This window comes from Solenopsis invicta, chromosome 3 (assembly GCF_016802725.1).
Source record: "Solenopsis invicta isolate M01_SB chromosome 3, UNIL_Sinv_3.0, whole genome shotgun sequence".
In the NCBI taxonomy this organism is placed as follows: domain Eukaryota; kingdom Metazoa; phylum Arthropoda; class Insecta; order Hymenoptera; family Formicidae; genus Solenopsis; species Solenopsis invicta.
Window position 1 is genome coordinate 469,694 of NC_052666.1, and position 22,153 is coordinate 491,846.

The following is a 22,153-nucleotide window of genomic DNA, read 5'->3' on the forward strand; positions in this document are numbered from 1 at the left end:
TTTTATAAATTATAAATTACTGTTTGTATACAAATTTTTGTATAAACATTATTTACGGCTTAATTCGTCTAGTTTATAATCTGGTTAAGAATAGAAATCTGTTTTTAACGTTGTAACGCTAATTATTGTTAGCATCTAATTTCTACTTGCGTGAAGACTGGAAATATCAGCGGGTCGATAGTCCTCAAAGAGCCATCTTTTTGAACGATGCTGTTACAGCCAGGCACATTGTCCTGGCGCAACGAGAATGGTCCTTTTGTCCTTTCGAAATTGGGTCATCCACCCCCGTTCCATTACCATAACTCTCAATGGTCGTCTACCTTCTCGTTCGATGGTGGTATCTAATCTTGGCTCGGTGCTCGCGAGCGAGTGACCGCAAATTTTCCGGCCTCGTGAGTGACGGCCAGATATTTCCTCCCATAATTCGTCTCAATTTATTGATCTATCGGTGAAAGGATTCAAGTCACGCTCAAAAAAGCAAAATATGATAGCAATATTAATTGTATGCATTAGATACTAGGAAAATGTTAAATCTATCAAATCGTTATTATTTCTTATAAAATTCACTCGATAAATTATATCTATTTGAGCGCTTGTTTATTTTATTATCGCGTAATTACTTTTTAATAAATTGACAGCTATTAAATACGCGAACGATCAATTTATTTATGTCTTATAATTATTATTTGTTTCATTGAAAAGTGACAATGTTAATTAACAAAATATGAGTTGTATTTCACGTGTATTTTTAAGCTATTAAAAATGTTTTCGATAATGGATTAAAGATATCAATCAGCTTGAAGTTGCGTCAGTCGTGAAATTTGGTTCAAATAAGTTTAAAATTTCGAGGAGGATTACGTTGTCAGTGATTTTCACTCGCAACATGCTGTTGACAATCGAGTTATTTCGCATGCACGAAATATATTGTTATTGTCACATTGCGCCATGTGGTGTTCAGAAATTTCGTGCTATAAATTCAACTCACGCGATATAATTTTATGCGATCTTTCAAGCGTGGAAACGCGACCCATTTCGAACATCCGTTTGTTTTTCTGTTTTTTTTTACTTGTCACAACATACAGTACGAGTGACCGGTTACAAATCGGAAATGACGAAAATATTCGATCTGTTTGCAAAAGTCAACGCTGATACAATATCGACCCGTTGATATTTCCAGTCTTCTATTTTTAATTAGATTATTCAAGCCGTGAATAATGTATTTTTATACAAATAGTAATATTTATAATTTGTAAAGTCTGCATGAAATAAAATGATTGCGTGCATTTACTAATCTTGGTTATACAATTTTCAAGAAAAAAGAGGCTGTTATGTGTTAAGTGTTTTGGCAATTGATAATTTTTTATGAGGAACCATTTTTAAAAACATTGTTTTTTTTCAGGTCAACGCGATTAATCGAAAAGTATGTCTCTAAATTTTGCGTTAATATATTTAGCCCTCTAATGAACTTTGCTTCTCAACTTAATTACAATGAATAAATTTTGACGTCCAACTAAAAAAAACTCTCTAGATGTGCTACGTAATATTATACAAATAGTTATACAAATAGTAATATTTACAAAGTCTATACCAAAATCGAATAATCACATGCATTTTCTAATCTTGTATTAATAATTTTTTACAAGGGGTCATTTTTAAAAATATTTTTAGATAAATGCGATTAATCGAGAGGTATGTCTGAATTTTGCAGCGATATATTTAGCTTCTAGTGAACTTTGCTTCTCAACTTAGTTACAATGAATAAATTTTGACGTCCAATTAAAAAAAACTCTCTAGATGTGCTACGTAATATTATACAAATAGTTATACAAATAGTAATATTTACAAAGTCTATACCAAAATTGAATAATCACATGCATTTTCTAATCTTGTATTAATAATTTTTTACAAGGAGCCATTTTTAAAAATATTGCATATTTTCAGGTAAATGCGATTAATCGAGAAGTATGTCTGAATTTTGCAGCGATATATTTAGCTTCTAGTGAACTTTGCTTCTCAACTTAGTTACAATGAAGAAATTTTGTCGTCCAACTAAAAAAAAAAAACATCCTCCAGATGTGCTACGTAATAATGTTCTTGTAATTTCGTGAGCACACTTCTTAATACATTTCTCGGCATAATTAATTTAATTAAGTCGGCCGCGAAAATGAGCAATTTTCAGAGAGACGAGAGAGAAATTAGAAATTACGAGCGGATCCCGCGCATAATCGAGCGGAATGCCGCGCCAGGTTCCCCTGGAGATTGGGCAAACTTCACGCCGTTACGTACGGCGCGCGTGTACGTTACATGCGCGGCGCAGAGCAGATCCGCGCGCGCGTTCCGCGAGTTTCTCTCGCAGTCGTGGCCCGCGGTCCGTCGCGTTCGCATTCGCGTCCTCGTCCGCGTCGTCCCCGTCATCCGGTTGCATTCCGTCCGGCGGATCTATATATCGAGCGACGATACGCGGCCGCGTCCCGATCGCCGATTTGTTCGCGCGCGAATTAATCCGTCGTCGCCGTCCGGTGTTGTCGCGCGGTGCCGTCGAGTCGGCGGCCGTCGATCGACACGCTGCGCCAAAATAGAAAAAAAAGAAGAGGGACGATTTCGACCAGCGGCGGCGATCGAGGACGCGTCTGACGAACCGAGGAATCGGGGAATCCCGCGAGGGACCAGCCGACGATCGCTGGAGGTTAGTAGCTAGCGGGAGGCACGCGGTGAAAATCTCCGCGCGATTTTTCGTCAACGCGAGACTCGGGTATATTCGGGCTTGACATGCAGCCGCAATTAACGATAAATCTTCCGCATCGATGTGAATTTTCATTTTCATCCGCGACAATGCTCGATCTTGTCTAACGAGAAGTAGGAAAATCTCGTCCATCGAACATTTCGGTAGATCCTACAAAAGTGCGGCAACCGCCATATTTGCCAGCTGAAATCAGCATTTCGATTGTCGTTAATTTGAATTTCCTCGCGACGAAACGCGACTCGCTCGCTTATCGACCGCATCGATGTATCGCTATCGATCCCGATCGTCTCGATCGACGCCATACTTGATGGAGCCGATGGAGCCGATGGAGCGTAGCGCGGTTCGTCTTCCACTCCCTCCCTCGTCCATGTTCGTCGTATATCGTCGTTTAAAATTGTTGCAGAGGCATCGTAAGGAACACGAAGCACACGAGCGTCGCTTCGCACCCCAGAACGGAACTCGTCGGCGCCCGCGATAGTATCCTGGAGGTTGGACAGCGAGCGATGAGTTCGGAGTGATCGCGGTCCACGTCTCCGGCGTCTCCCTCGTATCGCGGACGCGTGCCGCCGGCCGGTGCCGCGGTCTCGTCATCCGGGCACGCGAGGCAGTTGTTTCGCGTCATCGTCACACGTGGCTCCACATGGACCGTCGCCGCGAAACGTGAGCGACGGAGCCCGCGCTCCGTCCGCCCCCGCTGATCCGCCGTCGACCCCCTGCTATTTTGTTTTGGGCATCCCCGTCAAGGACGCGAGGTGAGTCTGTCGTTAGGTTTGTTCGCGTCGCGTGCTCCGAGAGCACTCGGATCACCAATCACAGCATTAGAACTAATCCAAGTGATCCGAGTGATCCGAGTGCTCTCGGAGCATGCGACGCGAACAAATCTTCTGTCTCTTTCTTGAACTGAACTCGATTGAAAAACGAAACGCAACGTGAGTTTCAGTTTTAGCTTTCGTTCGACATGTCAACGCCGATCGTCGATGGATGATTATTTCGCTGCGTCGTAAAAAAAGATGGTGTGTGTGAAAAGAACGATGCTACAGCGTAGGTTGATAGATGAATATATGTAAATTGCGAGAGCACAATTGCATTTCAGTAAGACGAAACGAGCGTGTTTATGGAAAATCGTATTTTTGTTACCTCATGAACATAAAATTTTTACTTAACATGTTACAATGCACGTCAATCGGCGTTTAACGTATACTTAAACAAAGCTTGGAAGTCGATACTTTTATATTCGCTTCGAAATAACATCTCGAGGTAACGGGCGTACCCAATAAAAAAGATTTTCATAAATTGGAATTGTGTAACATTTTACATACATTACATTTTATTTTACATTTTATTTTACAAACAGCGCAATATTGTTTTATTAAGATGTAAACAATTCTTTAAAAAAAAGTCAATATTTACTAAAAATATAATTTGTGAAACATGCTGAAATATATATGAAATTAGATATGAAAGAAATCAAAAGATTGTCACGTCAGTTGCAAGACTGAATTATGCAAACTGACAAATCGTCGATCTCGACTGCAATTCGTGTGACATTTAAATATTCTGAGAGAAATAAATTTTAATAAATATTTATTTGAATACTCGCAACGAAAATATTTATTAATGTAAATAAACGTTTGTTTAGTACAAAAATCACAAGTATAATTTAACTATTATTCTTTTTATTGAATAAATCTTTCATTGCGAGTATTTAAATAATTTTTTTTTTCTCACAATCGGTGTAGATGCCCCGTGAATAATGCGAAATGCCGCGGAGCAATTTGAGATTGCGTACGATAAAATTTGAAACAAAACGGCAAATGGTGGATATTAACTTGCGCAAATGTTTGCCGAGTTACAACTTGAGGGTAGTTGCCTGATATTATCTGTCACGAATTTTCATCTGTTTCGACCGCGCGACTGATAACCGATACGTCACGAATCGTTGCGCGGAACCATCATCGAATGCCATTAAACATTATTACGTAGCGTGCAGTTGCACCGGTTGCCAACTGGTGCTGATTGGTATAGTTAACGTGACATGTCCCATTTCGCACTTGCAATCGATCGCCCATAGATCGCGTTCGTCATAGCAATGTATCAGACATTTGATGGCTCGAAATACTATATTTCATCTCTCTGCAGCCTTACGCCAAATTGTCTCTCGCAATATATTCTGCTATAAATAAACGTGGACAAAATGATGAAAATAGAAAAGTAGAAATTTTCCTACCTTTATTAACGGAATTTACTCGATTTTAGTTTACTGCCACTTGAGGAAACGAGAGAAAAATTGATTGATATCAATTATGCTATTTTTATTATTTTAATATTACTGGCTTATATCATAAATTTTAAGCTGCAAAGAGATGAAAAAGCTTTAATTTCAATAAATTAGTTTTAAATATAATTTGTACTTTGCTTTACGGAAGTTAACCTTTGGATTATTATAATATTTAATTAATATTGATTAAAAATGAGCATCGGGGAAAATATAGATGACTGCAATTCGACGAATTTTGTTGAAGAAATTTTTACATTATTGAGGAAAAATAATGACTTTTGGGACAGGCTGTATGTATAATTTATATCATAAGGGATTATATCGGTACATGGAAATCTCGAGAGAGTAGGAAGAAGAGAGGTTTATGAAGGAAAATATTGTGTAAACATTAATTATACATACGTACGACGGGGTGCAAAAATGAATATCGCGAGGGAAAATATAGCTTTCGCGCGCTTTTACATCGTGAATGTCGGGTAAAGGCCGGAAATCCGTTAGCGTTTCACGTTTATACAGCTCCCAGAGCAAGACGCTCTCAAGACGGATGATGAATCGTTATTGCGCGAAGAGTATTGTCCCGAAGAAAGGAAAGCCGTGTTACGTGCAAAGCTACTCACCCTTTTATCCAATTAGCGTATGAAGCGGAAAGTTTAAAGCATGCGATTTTAGCAAATAAATGACTAAAGAATCTTGTAAATATTTTTATATTATATTTGTACGCTAATTAGCGAATTAATGGCTTTCCAAACTTGTATTATTAAATATGTATTGATGACTAAGATCATTGATTTAATATAATTAACAAGTTGTCATATAAATATTATAAACATATAATATAAAAATATAATATAATATAGTACAATATAAAAAATAATATATTACATTAAATTATATTTTTATATTATATTTGTGATCATGTCGATTTTATGTCGACAACTTGTTAATTATATTAAATCAATGATGAATACTTATTTAATAATACAAGTTGGAAAGTTATTAATTCGCTAATGGTACATGCAGTTTATAAGAAAAGAAACATTCATAATAAATCCAGATGTTGGCTAAATAAGGAACAAGTATGAGGTATACATAAAAGAACGTTTGCATTATGTTCGCGCAAAGTTTGAATTATTAATCGAAGATTTTAAACCGGTAGATTCAATTAAAACTTGATGGTTAAGCTAACAACTTCGAAATTAGCGTACGGCGTATTATTATTAATTTAAAAATTTCATCTGCTGACCAATTCATGAGAAAGATTGATCGATTTCCCGCCGCCATGTAAGAAACTTTCGCCCGTACATTGTTGCCCGGAGTTGACAATGCAAATGTTGTGTTCACAATTAACAAGTTAATTATATTGGATCGGTTAACTTCGTCGTTGAGTGTATCTTGTGTTTCGCGGCACGTCCATTTTTTTTTTTTGCAATATAGTTCGCGTTCGCATAAATTATAAAATCATACACTTTGAATTCAGATAACGAAATCCAATTTTATTCATATGAAATGCCTCTCACGTGTATGTATACGCTTGAAAAACAGAAATATTTAATTATTCACATCAATTACGTTACCGAACGCACCGTCATGACCTATTGCCTTATTTTCAAAATAAAATATGTATAATTATCTTTCTCATTTATAAATTTTTGGTTTAACGGTGGTATTTGTGTAAAAAAAAAAAGATACGCATGCCAACGTGTGCTAGTGGAACGAATTAAAATAAGTCCGACGGTTGCAGAAACTCGAGATTGCGCTTCGCAGGGCTTTGATAAATAATTTGTAGGGAATTATTGCACAGAGAAATGAGATGCTAAAGATGATTGATATTAATTACGCTATTTTTACTTTAATATTATTGATTTATAGCATTGTTACAAAATTTTAAGCTGCTGCTAGATGAGAGAAAGTTTTAATTTTAATAAATTAATTTCAAATATAACCTTGTGTTACAAATAAATAATGTATCTTAAAAATAGTTGATTTTATCGAAAATAGTTGATTTTGATCGAAATTTATGAGTTGGAAACGATGTAAGCTTAACATGCACACGTCGGAATAATTATCATTATTTTGCTAAAAAAAGTATTTTCTTTTAAATTTTTTGTAACTGCTAAAAAATATATAGAGATAAATAATTTTGTTCAATCGATTAAACAATCAGCTATATATTTTTTTAAATTTAAAACTAATTGATTTAGAACTAATATTATTTTGCTAAAAAAGTATTTTTTACGTTTCCTTCAATTTTTTGTAACTGCTAAAAAAATGCATAGAGATAAATAATTTCGTTCAATCGATCAAACGATCAGTTGTATTTTTCTTTATATTTAGAAATAATTAAAGTAATATTAGTTTGCTAAAAAAGTATTTTTTGCGTTTCCTTCAATTTTTTGTAACTGCTAAAAAAATGCATAGAGATAAATAATTTCGTTCAATCGATCAAACGATCAGTTGTATTTTTCTTTATATTTAGAAATAATTGAAGTAATATATTATACACACAACACGCGCGTATATCCAGCAGCTCCGTACTATATCTTTGTGACAAGAAAATGAAATTATATACAATATACGATATAAAGTGTCCTCGTTTTACTAACGTTGGACCAAGGTTTACACTCAGAACTGTATTCTGATATCGTCCAGGGATATGACAGTAACACGAGCAACGGCCCGAATATATTACACAAGGCTATTTCCTCGGGTGCGGTAATCTCTGATATCCCCAGCGTTTTGAGTTGTCAAAATCCGCGCGCCCGTGAGAGCTAATGGTTTCCGCTGCTAATTAAAATTTGCGGCAATGGAGGCCGAAGCTACCGCGGTAAATGTTTCTCCGGACCGCGGTTTATTAATTTGTTCTTCCTTTAGTTTAACCGCAGCCGTGTAAACGCCGAAAGTATTTGCTCTGCCACGTGCATTAATTTAATTTCAGTTAATTAAATCTATTTTCCGTTCTTCCATTACTTTTTTCTTCTTCCTCCCTTAATTAAGCATGCGGTAATTAAAAATTTTAAAGCGCGAGTGTCCTCACAACTCTTTCCCCTACTGTCCTTTATCTTCTCATTACCTTTACGATTGCTTTTTATATTCTGGTTTAATAATTAGATTTACGCGATGTTGCAGATGTTGGCATAACGACGACATGGAGACGCTATACACCGGCGCGATTCACGGTTTTCCGCAGCCCGGCGGCGGAATAGCTAATGGTGTTTCCACGGGAATCGCAAGTTCCTTCGACCAGGACGGCGTGCTGAGTCTCATCGTCGTCCTCGGAGGAAGTCTGTCTCTGGTGGCCCTGGTGTTTGCATTCATCACCTACAGGTAAGTTTCACTCCAGACGGACAAAGCGCCTATTTAATATTCTAATAGTATGGAATTTTCACTCGGAATACGAGAGCATTGAAAGAACGCGCCGATGACGCTAAAGAATATCAATAATTGCGGAATAAAATATTAAAATGAAATTATAGAATACGATGTGACAGAAGAGAATATTAAATTTGTTACGAAATAGAATCATATATAATATGATAATATTAGAAAATGGCATCTCCTCGCTCTTTCCATCTCTCGGAATACAATTATCGCGCGAGGGGCGTTCACTTATTTAATTATTATCAGCAAAGTAAGAAGACTTAATGAAACGTCGATTAATTAATCTTCACGTTCCACTTTCTTTTTTATCCTCCGCTGCGTCCGAGATTAATCGTTTTGTTACTTATTATTTTACAACGTTCCATTCGTATCCTAGATCCCGGCGAAGAACTTAATCGGATTAGTTTGTAACGAGATGAAAAAAAAAATAAAAAAATAATGATATTGTATTCCATTTCCTTCTCTACGAATTTCATTAAGGGCAAAGTGGATAACGATATTACGAAAATTAAAAAAACGTCATGCCTCGGCGATTTTTCGTTAATTGCACGTTTTCTATTCCCTCGCAAACCGATCGTTTCGTGTATTTATATATTTGACACAAAAGTGTGCGGAGCGCATCGCCGACGCCTGAGAAATCGGTGAGAAAATTCGGCGCGATACGCCGGTCACGTCGTCTCTCCTTCTATTTTCGGCACGTCGGCGATTTCGTTCGCGGTTGCGCTAGATCGCCGATTCGTTCGTCACAGGAGCTAATCGGTGTACCTTTACGTTGAAAGACGATACCGCCGGAATACTAAAACGACTTTACGACCACTTCGGCCTTCTTCCTCCCCGTGACCTCGTTCCGATCCTTCGGAAGGAGGAATTCCTTTTTTTCCCTCTGCGATCTAGTTTCTTCAATATCGTATTTATGGCGAGCGTGCGATTTTAGAAATTTTATCACGCCGATAATTGAAAAATCGATGGCTCTCCGCATCGTCACTACCTTCAACGACCTTCACCTTCGAACGTGAATTAAATCGTTGCAGGCGAAGGAACGGAGGAGGATGCTGCGTGACGCGCCGAGAAAAATCAGTTGAAAAGAAAAAGAGAGAGAGAGAAAGTTTCATAATCGATCATGTCCCATTCCGGAAATTGTCTGGAAATGGGCGAGAGTAACCACGAACGTGGTTTCCCATCGCCCACGATCCGATCGATCGAGGAGAGACGCGCGATCTTGGATATCGATAGAAAAGAAGGCTGGACAAAAGCTATCGTTGTAAATGGCATCGATAAAACGCGCCGCGCGTTCCTCCACGTTTTATCCCATTCTCCCGCTCAATGTAAATCCTTCCCGTATTTCGCTTCCAAGGGATTTCGATATATCACGAAAATCGACAAAAATTTCTTCCCCATAATGGAGATGGTCACGATATCAGAAACTATCGGTAATATCCATACTTTTCTCCTCGCTTGAGATGTCTTCGCATTTGAAATATGTAGTTGAGAATGGGTAGGAGAGATAACACTTCTCGCTTTTCTCAAGCTGGTCAATTAGTATAGGTGCGAAAAGCGAAAGTAAGTTACGTATGCCCGTTACGACAATTTTCGAATTTTTTAACGAGTTTCGTCGAGTTCAACAGGTCTCCATACGCTTTCCTACCGGGGTTTTCAACTTATATAACGCAGTTTTCTTGCTGTACGAGCTTGCAGAGTTCCGATATCTCTAGCGAGGCGCATGTATTCCGATATATGCGTTGATAAATTATTCTCACTTTTAAATTAATTGTTTTTAACGATACTTTGCATTACGATGTTAACGATATTTGACGTTATTATTAATTTTATTTTTTTATTAGTTTCAGTAATATTAATTTCAACATTTAATTATTATTACTAAATAATTCATTCAGTTTATCAACTGGCCTTTCAAGTGTAAATATTTTTGCAAGTTAATTTTTGAGAACTCATACTTTTATTCGTTGTTTATAAAACACTTAACGAAACAAAAGAATGAAAACACCGCGACTTTCATATTTATTTTTCACTAATAAAATTTCTTATCTTTTCTTCCTCTCTTTGTTTCTCTCTCTTTCTTTCAAATACCGACCTCACCACCGTTTTGACTAATTAGACTCGCAGGAATAATTTTTCGTGCGAAATATTATTTTAAAGGGAAAAAATAGTAAAAGCTTGATGGGGAAGCCAAGTTAGTTGGGATAAGCTGGTCAAATAATTCCCGTGTCTGCAATAATAATAAAACCGCTCTTTCTTTCTCTTTCGCTCTCTATTTGATTTTCCGTACGAATTCCGTCTTTTTCCCTCTGTATTTTTCAAAGAAAAAGCGAAAATCGCTCACTGCCGACAGTCACGTTCGTTTATTCACGTTACCGTATATCCAGCGATATTTCAATATCGCGAACGAACTGTTAGCTTTTCATTATGATGGTACATATTACTATTTTCATTTCTTTATTTATTGCTTACCTATTTTTTTTATATAATTCTTTTTATTTTATTATTACTCGATCACTACTCTTATTTTTATTACTGGCCATTTCATTAATTTTTCCCTTGTCGCTGAGCAAAATTTTGCATTTTCCCGCACATCACGTATTTTGATTATATTCTCTTAAGGTTATTCTTAAATGCATATTAAAAAAAAAAAAACAAAAAATAAAAATGCGAATCCCGTGCGATGCAACGTTGTATCATGGGGAAAAATAAAGCCTGGTTTTTTTTCGCGGGGTTTTTCACGTACATGTTTTTCACTTATTTTTATTTCTCCAGCAATAAATTGGATAGTATAAATGGAATACTCGACCTTGTTGCAGCGGTTCCATCGACATCCGATGAGAGAACATTTGACGGCGTTTCTGCGTTGATTACTTGCGGTCGTGGATAAACTCAAATTGATATTTAATCAGTGATCAATGATATTCACGCGCATTCAATATCTCTCATTGATTCCACTCGTTTATTTTGTTCAGCAGTTGGCGCCTGACAGCTTCCGGAATTGACCTCTATTATAAAATGATTTCATTTTGCATAATTTTCTTTCCAAAGTTTAGTTTCATTTTACATTATAATTTACCGGATTATACAAACGATAAAATAAAGTCTCGGTTACTAAAATTGAAATTTAAAGACTCGGTTAAAATTGGAATTTAAATATTTAATCTTTTATAAAAAGAGATAGACTCTCTTGAAGAGAGGAGATGAAAAACAAACGGACTGTTTTGTTTTTCTAATTTTTAGATTCAGACGAAACATCGTTTTGGAAATTATTTATGCAATATTTAATTATTATTTACAAATTACTAGATTGAGTTAATTAAATTAAGATGTGGGAATTTCATGTTTTATATATAAACAAATTTTTGTATTCAAGTAAATATGTTTCTTTAAACATTATTTCTTTGATTAAAAAAATATTTTCTAAACTAAAAAATAAATTATTTGATGCTGGCTAATATTTATTTAAATTAAGAAATTGATGTTAAAATAAATATATTTACGTACTAAAAACTTCTTTCTCAGTTCACGCGTACATCTTCTAATTGCCATTAATAAAACGTGTCAATTCGTCATTTAATCTAAAGATTAATAACAGCGAACGATAGAAATGAAATCACGTTTATAATTTTTGTTACGGAGATTACGGCACTGGATTCAAGTGCCGCGAGCAGGGAATACTTGAGATCTGAATAAAACTGAATACCGTAATATTACACCGCAATATCCGAAATGCAATATTCCGCGACGACTTCTATACAGGCGGTATTTTAATTTCCGTTATTCCGTTACGTGACTGGGCGAGGTTCACGCGAATATATATACACACACACACACACACACCCACACCTACACGCGTATACGCGAGTCCTTTAAATATGGGCTTTTTGCCGGACGCTATTGTGGAAAACGAGATTACGATGTACATCCAGTAAGTTGCCCGTACATTATGATGGTTACAAATTTTAATGCTTCCATTTCGAGCGTGCGTTAATAAGCTAAGCTCGCTGCACGATGCAGAGATAGCATTAGTAAAAATTTTAATTAAAAGTATAACACTTGGCGCACACTTGCTTTTCTCTCGTATAAATTCTATTGGGTTAGAATGGAATTAATAACAGTAGACGTCTATCGTGATTCGTTAACGTGCGTGGAACAGAGGAGATGCGGAAAATAGTCGAGCCTATCTCGGTGTACGCGCGCGATTTAATGAGATTAACTTCTCTCCAAGTGTGGAGGACATTTGCCCCTTTAGGGAGACTCGCCAATTTTATTTTATAATGCGCAAGGGCAAGTACGAAAATTTCAACTAAAAGCGCCAAAATCTATTTAATATCGAGGCATAATCCTGTTATCTAAAATTAACCAAGATTAAACGTCACGGCATCTAATCGCGACGGCGTGCGTTAATAAATTAAAATTCAATTAACACATTCGCTTTTGTATTAAAGATTAAAAGTGTTTTACTTGACAATTGTTACAAGCTGTTAATCTCGCGATTGAAAAAAAAAAAAAAAGAAAAAGAAAATCAAATACGCACCACTGAATAATTTTGATAATGGATATAACGTGCGTTAATTAGAATGAAATTGAATTAAATATCGCCAGTTTGCTGGCTTCGTTTTCAATACACAATATATATTACAATCGTGAATACGCGACCAGGAAAGGACCAATTAAACTACAAAATTCCAGGAAGGCACGATATGATATCTCCGTTAAAGATATCTTCGTTACGTTATTAATGCCGCTATTACAGGCCCGGTGTGCAATTTCAAACCCATTATTCATGCGCGTCATGCGAATTCGGCAATTCCTGCCACGATTATTCGCCAAATTTCCAAACGACGGGCCTGATAATTCATATCGTCCCTCGCAGAGCGCCGCATTATTCTGCACGATTCGTTGCAATTCCCGCTAACTAACCGATATTCTCGCGGAATGTGCAAATTCGTTTTACAAGCGTTCATTTACGTTCGAAAAATGCAGATCGCGGTTGATACGTTAACCGCTCAATTAACGACATTCACTATGCGACGCGGCTCACTTGCTAAAAATGTTTGACGTTTAATTAAACTAATGGCGAAATTACAAAAGTTACATTTAATAACAGATTTGCATATTATACGATACATTAACAAGATTGCATTTGTCTCCACGTTGAAATATCAATATTTGTTATTGAAATTAAAGAAAGTCTATTAGCCATGGTTGCTTTGAAACCAAAAAAATGGCAAAAGGTACACTGACAATGAGAGAAAAAAGTTGTTAACTGAACTAAATGCGTTTAGTTGTTTATGAATTATTGGATTCAAATATTATTTATGTGAGTCAAATACATGGTAATTCGAATGAATATCTGTACTTATCTCAACACGCATTTCCTTGAATCAACAAATGTTTGCTTGACAGCCCGTGACCGCCGCATTTAGTTGAATGAACTAATATCTTTTTAAATCAACAATTTTTTTTCTTAGTGTATATATTTAATATTAGTCGAAAATAGAGTTGAATGGAGTTGAATTTTATTAATGCCGAGTTTCTCGAAGCTCCCACCGGTTGGAGCGTAGTTCGATCGTTAATTGGCTCCATCATAATCGCATAATTACGCCATTAGGCGTGCCCACGCTGCTTTATCGTAGGTCCTCTATTAGACACCAACGGTTAATTAAATGTTCGTACTCGGAAAGTCGAGCGGTATTGTATTACATAGTACGGAAATTATGTTAAGCGGGGTTTCATGTTCCGGCAAGGTGGGCGACTGCAATTAAGCGCATCTTGCGCCGCGTCGCATCGCATCGCATCGCATCGCATCGCATCGCATCGAGCCGGAACGAGAGAGAGAGAGAGAGAGAGAGAGAGCTCGGGCGGTGAACGGAGATGAGAGCGGAGGGAGCGAGGCCGAAGCGTTTAACTTCGTTTTCACGTTACCTTTAATGACATTAAAATCGCTGTGACTATCTATCGCCGAGGCAATATCGTTAAGCCGTCTATCGTTACACCCGATAGATTTCAGCCGGATGTACCCCGCACCGGCGAATTTCATCTTTGTTAATGGACTGTCCCTTGGCTAACGGAAGAGGACGAGGGAATATCCGCCCGATACTGTACATACATACGTGTGTGCGATGACGAGCTCGTCCACACGAGAGCGAATTCGTAACGACCTAACCTGACGTACGAAGGAGATTCATTTCTAATCAAATGTTATTGTCTCGTCAATCTTATCGTCAATTCAAACAAATGACATGTAATTAACTCGGGACTCTCGGAATTTAAACGGGAAAGAATTGAAAATGAGGCCACCGAGAGCTTTTTCAAGATTCCACCCGGAGAAAAAGATTTCTTTAGATTCAGTATTCCTACTCGTTTGACTGAAATTTTCTTTCATTGAGATATCTCGTACAAAACGTTAAAAATTTTGTTGTTTCTAATTTTTTATTATTAAAATTTTATCCGAGTCTTGCCTTATTATCGGCGTTATTGCATTATCGCCTTTTTCACTGTATCTCTTTCAATGATTGATCGCGTTCGAAATGCACTTTGTAAATACAAAGCGCATTAAACAAAATTGATTTTCTAAAAAATACTCGTGCTGTATTCAGCGTATAAATGAATTTTATACATATTGTTTACAGAGTATAGTAATGGCTCGATATTTCATGCATGTGCTTCAAAAATCAGGTTATTGCAAATTGTTTGTTTCTAAACTATAAAGCTCGTCACGCTTTTCCCTTTTCCTCTTTATTCTCCATTAAAATTCGCACTATAGCTCGTTTCTAATATTACTTTCAGCGCTTCGGGTTTATCCAAAACTGTATACAGCAAGACCCGATCGATAATTTACAATAACAGTCTCATTTCCATTTTCTTTGTCTTATAACTTCTTTCCATTTTAATTTATTATTCATATCATGCAAAACTCGCTCCACATACTCGCGCTTATACAATAAAGCAATCTATCGTGGAGCAACACTAGCACGTGGAAAATATGGCGCTGAGCTTCCATATATCTGGGTTAAAATGATTAACATATCGTGTAACGATACAGGAATATGCTTTCGTAGGATCCCCGAGAGGGTAATTTCTTTCCCTGAATGCATCCCCGGAGAATTCGACGCGCGTTTCCTTAGCGCGCTCCTCCCGATAACGGGTTATCGAGTTGCCGCGCATTGTTAGATTACGTAATTTGAGTTTAATCTCCGCGTAATTAGGGATGTACATCTACGGTAGTTTGCCACGTCGTGGGAGTGGATAGCGGAGATACATTATGCAACTTGCACCGCTCAATTCGCGTCTCGTCGCGTGACTGCGAAAGAATCGATATCTCTCGCACAACCTTCTGGGCTAATGATTTGTGTAAAAAAAACTGCTGGTTAAAGTTTTCGTTGTTGAGTAGTGAACATATTCATGTGTAAATTTAACTGAACTTAACAGACGTAAAATGCAGAGTTGGGAAAGCGATTTAAAAAAAATATGTTGAATCATTTTTATAATTTTACATTTTGTATCTGTTAAAATTTACAAGAGTGTTGATGTTACACTGTAACAGGAGTGGGGATTACCATGCCATACGTTTTTACTATTCTTCCGTTAATTTTGTCAATTGTTCAAATTACATTTTTTTTCTGTTGTAATATTAATGTTATCATTTAACACATCTCGATTATGTTAAATTAACAAAATTTTGAGTGGACATGTGTGATTTATAATAAACTTAACACAATTTTGCCAACCGTGTGTGTAACGAGATTACAGATGTAATATATTTCTTTTTTATACAATAAATCTTTAAGCAATCTTTCTCTCAAAACATCCGATCGTTTTCGCGTACATAAATCCTAGTTCGTTGCCTTTCTTTTATTTCCAATAGCATTTCTCAAAGTGGAGAAATTTATAGAAGGGATTAATGGGTTAGCTTAATCGTCTTGTCGCAACGATACAAGCTACATTGCTTTCACGGTATTGCCGCGGGTCGTTCCGGTGTGCTGCTGACACCTGGTCGGTTAATCGCTTCGAAGCCGCTTCAGTGAGAGCGCTTAAACTCGCGAACTCCGATTGCGCCGTTCCGGAACTTTACCGAGTCGCAATTGCGGCGACGATATGGTCCAGACTAGCCTAACTTTTTGGATTTATGATCAGGAGCTACGTTTAAATCCACAAAGATTGATCGGACTAGCTAGGTTGTGTTCTAAAACAAATCGATATTCGCGTACAAGAATATGTAGATACAGTTTACATAGATTATTGCCAAATTTATTAATTGTATGCGTATTATGTGCATCATGCATACATTCCCGTATATCACTGTAATTATCTTCCCTGTTTGTGATTTATTATCAAAATTTGATGTAATTATGTGATATATTTATTATGCAAATCGCGATTATGCACTGCTGCTATTTTGTCGCAGTGTCTTGAATCATAATATTATCGGGTTAATTGCACTCGCTTATTGCAATTTGTAATTAAAGACGAGCAAATATTGTTTTACTTGATTAGAAGTTATATTTTCTACAAGATTATTGCAGGTTCCTAAATAAAGCAATGTTTACTTTATATCTTTAAAAAGAAAAAAAAAAAGATTTGCTAAACTATGCGATGCACTCAAATATTAACGAGATTTGAATCTTCTTTATCATTTAATTTTCATTAAATCATTTTCACTAAATTACACTTTATATTACATGAAATGCAATATCATATATGAAATTCATATTTATACACAGAAAAAATTTAATATTAAATCAACAATTTATTGTTTCATATACTTATAAGCAAGGAGATAAAATCTTCTTGGAAGAATTTATAATCTCAAACAAACATGATACAAAAATTTTCTTCATGTGAGCAAATTACGTTCGTTTAGGTTTATAAACTTTTCCAAGAAGATTTTATATTCTTGCTTATATATGAAACAATGAATTGTCAATTTGATATGAATTATTTTTTGTGCATATAAAAAAATCTCTAGACTTCTTCTAGCGCGGTTTATCGATTTCTACTTTCTACCAGGACTCGTCAATTTTAAGCCAACGCCTAAATAAAAGAATAAGCAATTTTCTATCATCGTCTTGGAATTAATTCAAGTGCCGATTGCTAGTGAGTCTAACGTGAGACGGAGGTGGGCTTTAACCGAACCCGCCTCTAGTTTCCTAACTTGGGAAGGCGGCGGGGCGGCTCTCGTTATCCTCATCAGGGTGATTTAGACGACCCGATTCGGTTTGTCGGTAAAGTTCAACCACAAACGCTGGCTGCGGTAGTGTTCACGACAAAATGTTTTAGCCTGTACGAGAATCGTGCGAGTCCTAAAATCCCATACTCGTAATCTACCAGACGATTCGAGTAAGATTCCCACTTTGTCTTTCGCATTTCATTAAATTATTATATTCATAACATTGTCGTGATAATAAAATTTTCCCGATTAAAATCTCTTTTTACGCTTCTATTAATTATTTTTATTTTTTATTATACTCTAAGAAGAATCTACCAGATTAATATATTACTTTTGAAGATTGACCTTTTCAAAGAAGAAATTTAAATAAAATTTTATAGACGCTTGAGGAAACAACTTATAACTTGAACTTTAGTTGAATATTGTGTAACGAGAAATATAAGTTACTAGTTTCGGGACAATAGATAACTATTATCCCGAAACTGCTAATGTAACTTATTTGTTTATTCGAACCAGTTTAACGTTTCAAACTATTTCGGATTCTACTAAAAGTCTTGGTGGATTTACTTAAAATATTTACAAATGTGTTTTTTTAAGCCGTAATAATTAAAATTCTTTCTTTAAATTGAAGCTAAGGCATCAAAACTACGTAGAAAAAAAATTAGTATCAATTCAAGTATTCATTGTTTCATGTATAAGCAAGAATATAAAATCTTGGAAGAATTTATAATCTTAAACATAATTTACTTACACGGAGAAAATTTTTCTTTTTGTCTAAGCAAATTATGTCTGTTTAAGGTTAGAAATTCTTTCAAGAAGATTTTATCTTCTTATTTGTGAAACAATGAATTGTTGGTTTAATATTAATTTATTTTCTGTGTACACAGAAAAAATTTAATATCAAATGTACAATTTATTGTTTCTTATTATATATAAGTGAGAATATAAAATCTTCTTGGAAGATTTTATAATCTTAAACAGACATAATTTGCTTACACGAAGAGAAAAATTTTCTCCGTGTAAACAAATTATGTGTGCTAAGATTATAAATTCTTTCAAGATTTTACATTCTTGCTTATATATGAAACAATGAATCGTTAATTTGATACCAATTTTTTATCTGTGTACATATGTTTTTTTCCAAATAAAAATTTTTACATCATTCATTAAATTTACTGTTTTGATTGTAAATAACCGTTGCGTGTTCACTCTAATTTGGCGAATTAAAATGCGCGACGGATATTGTAATCCTAATCGTAATGCACGCCTTGTGAAGCACCGGGTGTTGGTTCATTATGCTCGAGATCCACATAATCATTTATTTAAACACGACGTTCATGCCAATCCCATCGGCCATTTAATTAAATGCCACGGAGCATGAAAATTATTTTGATGAGCACGTTTGCGATGACGCCATCAAATTGCGTACTGTTTTGCACAATATGCTGCAAACATGTATACGTTCGGCACACGCATTACCGATTAATTGCGTTTAACGTTCACGACGTAAACAATTGGCAGACTTGATGAATATTACGTGTAACGATTTTTACAATGTAAAGATACACAATAGTGTATATTGTTGAACGTGTGAAATATTGAAATTAATATTAAAGCGCAAGGAGATCTACGTCATTTGCTTTTGAAATCAACACTCAATTTGTGTTCGATGTGACAGAGACGTACTATCTCTATTGTCGCACTTTCTACGTTGCATTGTCACTCTTTGTTACCTAAGGGTTTTATCTTTGCGATTTTCTAATGACACTGTATTAAGTATTACACATTTATCTTTCTCAGAATTATTAAATCACGATTTGATTAAATATGAATATATTAATAATAACGCGCGAAATGTGGGATTTCCATTCGCCGTAATTAATTACGGTAATGACGTACGGACCATGTGCCACTTAATTGCGCGATTAAATCATCCCGTGCAACTGAAAAAGGCTAGACTACCGGCTAAACTAATGTTTCAATCGGCATTTTATTTACGTCATGAATAAATGAATAATACCGTCCCTGAGGTTCTCTCGTTTTCGAAGAGGAAGTAGTTCGTATCAACGCTCGTGCAGCTGGCCGAGCTGGAAACATGTTTATCTACTTTCTCGTTTGCATCTTCAAGTAAAGTCCCGCATCCGCAGCGGTTAATTCACAAGGATTAATTATTTACGAAACATTTAATCTTTAAAAGTTTATGCTTGAGGCGAGAGAGAAAGAGAGAGAGAGAGAGAGAGAGAGAGAGATTTCTTTATGAAAGATTTTCTGTCAAAAAATTTGCGCAAATCAGAATGAAATAAAAGAAGCTTGGTAATTCCGATAGTTGCATTACGATTGCAATTATCGCACTTTTATATATTTTCATATTTTTTAATTTTACTTTATTTGATATATAATTTTATTTTATACATCGCCAACCCTGGAAATATTAATGTGTCTTGGAATTATCTTTTACGTTAAATTTTATTTTACCGTTAAATTCTGCGCGCGCGCGCGCGCGTGTGTTGGACTTTCATATAATATTGTACGACTTGATCGCGAACATTTAGCGAATGAATATGAACGGAGGGAAAAAGAAAAAAAAGAGCAAAATGTACTATTTAACGAACACGTATAGAAGTGTATGTTAAATTATTCAACGTTCTTCCACGACTCGATAAAGTCGAATTGGCTTCACTAAAGATCTAAAGGTCGACGTATCATCTTGTCGGCCGCGCCATCGTTTTCTTTTGCTCACCTTTATTCTTGCCGCGAAAAGTCTTAATCCCCTCTCGACTCTAAATCTCTTCGTGCACTTAATTCACCTTGCTCGCTCGCGAAGCCGCGAAAGGAGTAAAGGGGCGGTATAATGGCTTTAAAAAGCTCATGGGGAAAGACGTAGCGGTGATTGCCTGGTGAGACGGAGAAGACGAGTAAAAGCTAAAGTAAAGCGGAGATTTTTGCCCGAGTAAGCGGCTTACGAAGACTATGTCATAGCCTCTGAGACGCTTATGTGTGTGTATGTGTGTGTGTGTGTGTGTGTGTGTGTGTGTGTAGGTGTATGAGATCGGTGACCCACAAGAAAGACGCGTTACAAATGCATTACTGAAAGGGTGGTATTTTCTCGGGTTGAATAGGAAAATTTGCAATTAGACGATTAATCCTACAAGTACTCTCCAAATCTGAATCAGTGGAATTTTACTGATTTGCATTGCTATACTTACAACTGTATCATCAGTGACTATTAACTATTTTTCGATGATTCTAATTAAGAAGGGGGTATTCTTTCGTTGACCGAATCAGTATAGTCTGTATAGCGTCTGAAAAACAGTGCATATATCACTGAATGAAATAGTTACAAATATATCACTGAAAGCAGACTATTCACTGTTTTTCACTGGTTCCAATTTAGAGAGTATCGCACCTATATTTTTGCTATTATGTGTAACGTAACTAATGTTTTTTTTTAATTTACATATAGATTACAGTTTACAATATATAATACAGATGTGTTCACAGAACTTTACACTGAGAACAAAAATTGTAGCGATGGCAATTTTAAGGGGATAACCATACAAGTTTTGTCAATAGAATTATAATATGTAGTTAAATAAACTATATTATAGTTATTGCGATAAAAAATAGTTGTAATAACTATAATGTAGTATATTGCAACTATTTTTTATTAGTTCTCTTAACCATTAACTTGGTTGCAATAACTGTAATGTAGTTCACTTAACTATATATTATAATTTTATTAACAATTTATTGTTTCGTATGTAAGCAAGAATATAAAATCTCCTTGGAAGAATTTACAATTTTAAACAGACATAATTTGCTTACATAAAGAAAATTTTTCTTTTTGTGTAAGCAAATTATGTCTGTTTAAGATTATAAAATTTTCCAAGATTTTATATTCTTATTAATTTTTTTTCTGTGTATTATATTCATTTAACTATATATTATAATTTTTCTAACAAAACCTGAATGATTGTCTTCTTATAGTTGCCACTACAATTTTTTCTCTCGTGTAGAAGCATTTAATATATTTTAAAGCAGTTATAATAATAGCAAAAATATTTTATTCGATTGTATTAAAATGTAATTTTGTGATTTTTTCAGTAAGCTTTTTTTAATTATTATTAGTAATATAAAATGAGAGATATTCCATTTGGATGCATCCAACTCCTGTCAAACCTTCAAATAAAATTTCCGATTTTATTATTCGGTCGAATAAAAATTCTGTCTTGAATTTATTAGTGTATGCATTTAGGTAATAAAATTTATACAGATAAATCCAAAATAGATTTTTTATTCGATCGAATAAAATTTGAAATTTTATTTGAAGATTACACATACAATCGTATAAGTTTGACAGAAGTTGGATGCATCCAAATAGAATATCTCTCATTTTATATTACTAATGGTAAAATTAAAAAAACTTACTGAAAAAAAGAACATAAACTTAATGCAACCGAATAAAATATTTTCGCTACTATTATAACCGCTTTAATCATTCCAATATTAAGCGCGTATAATTCCTGGGCATTGCGATCATCAAATCCCCGTTTCAGGTGACTCACGTACAACAATGTTGTCC

At 35.5% G+C, this 22,153-nt stretch overlaps 1 protein-coding gene across 2 annotated transcripts in view; it reads left to right on the forward strand.

The window, feature by feature from the left end:
- The first annotated feature begins 2,326 nt into the window (after nt 1-2,326).
- The window catches only part of LOC105193013 (cadherin EGF LAG seven-pass G-type receptor 1), an 87,648-nt gene continuing 67,821 nt past the window's right edge, over nt 2,327-22,153 (forward strand). For both annotated transcript variants that reach the window (XR_005574303.1, XM_011157331.3), the window contains exons 1-3: nt 2,327-2,686; nt 3,147-3,495; nt 8,148-8,345. Coding sequence is in view for 1 of the 2 variants with exons in the window: in XM_011157331.3 (XP_011155633.1) it covers nt 8,167-8,345 (179 nt within the window). In the remaining variant the exon portion in view is untranslated. The remainder of the gene's footprint in view (nt 2,687-3,146; nt 3,496-8,147; nt 8,346-22,153) is intronic.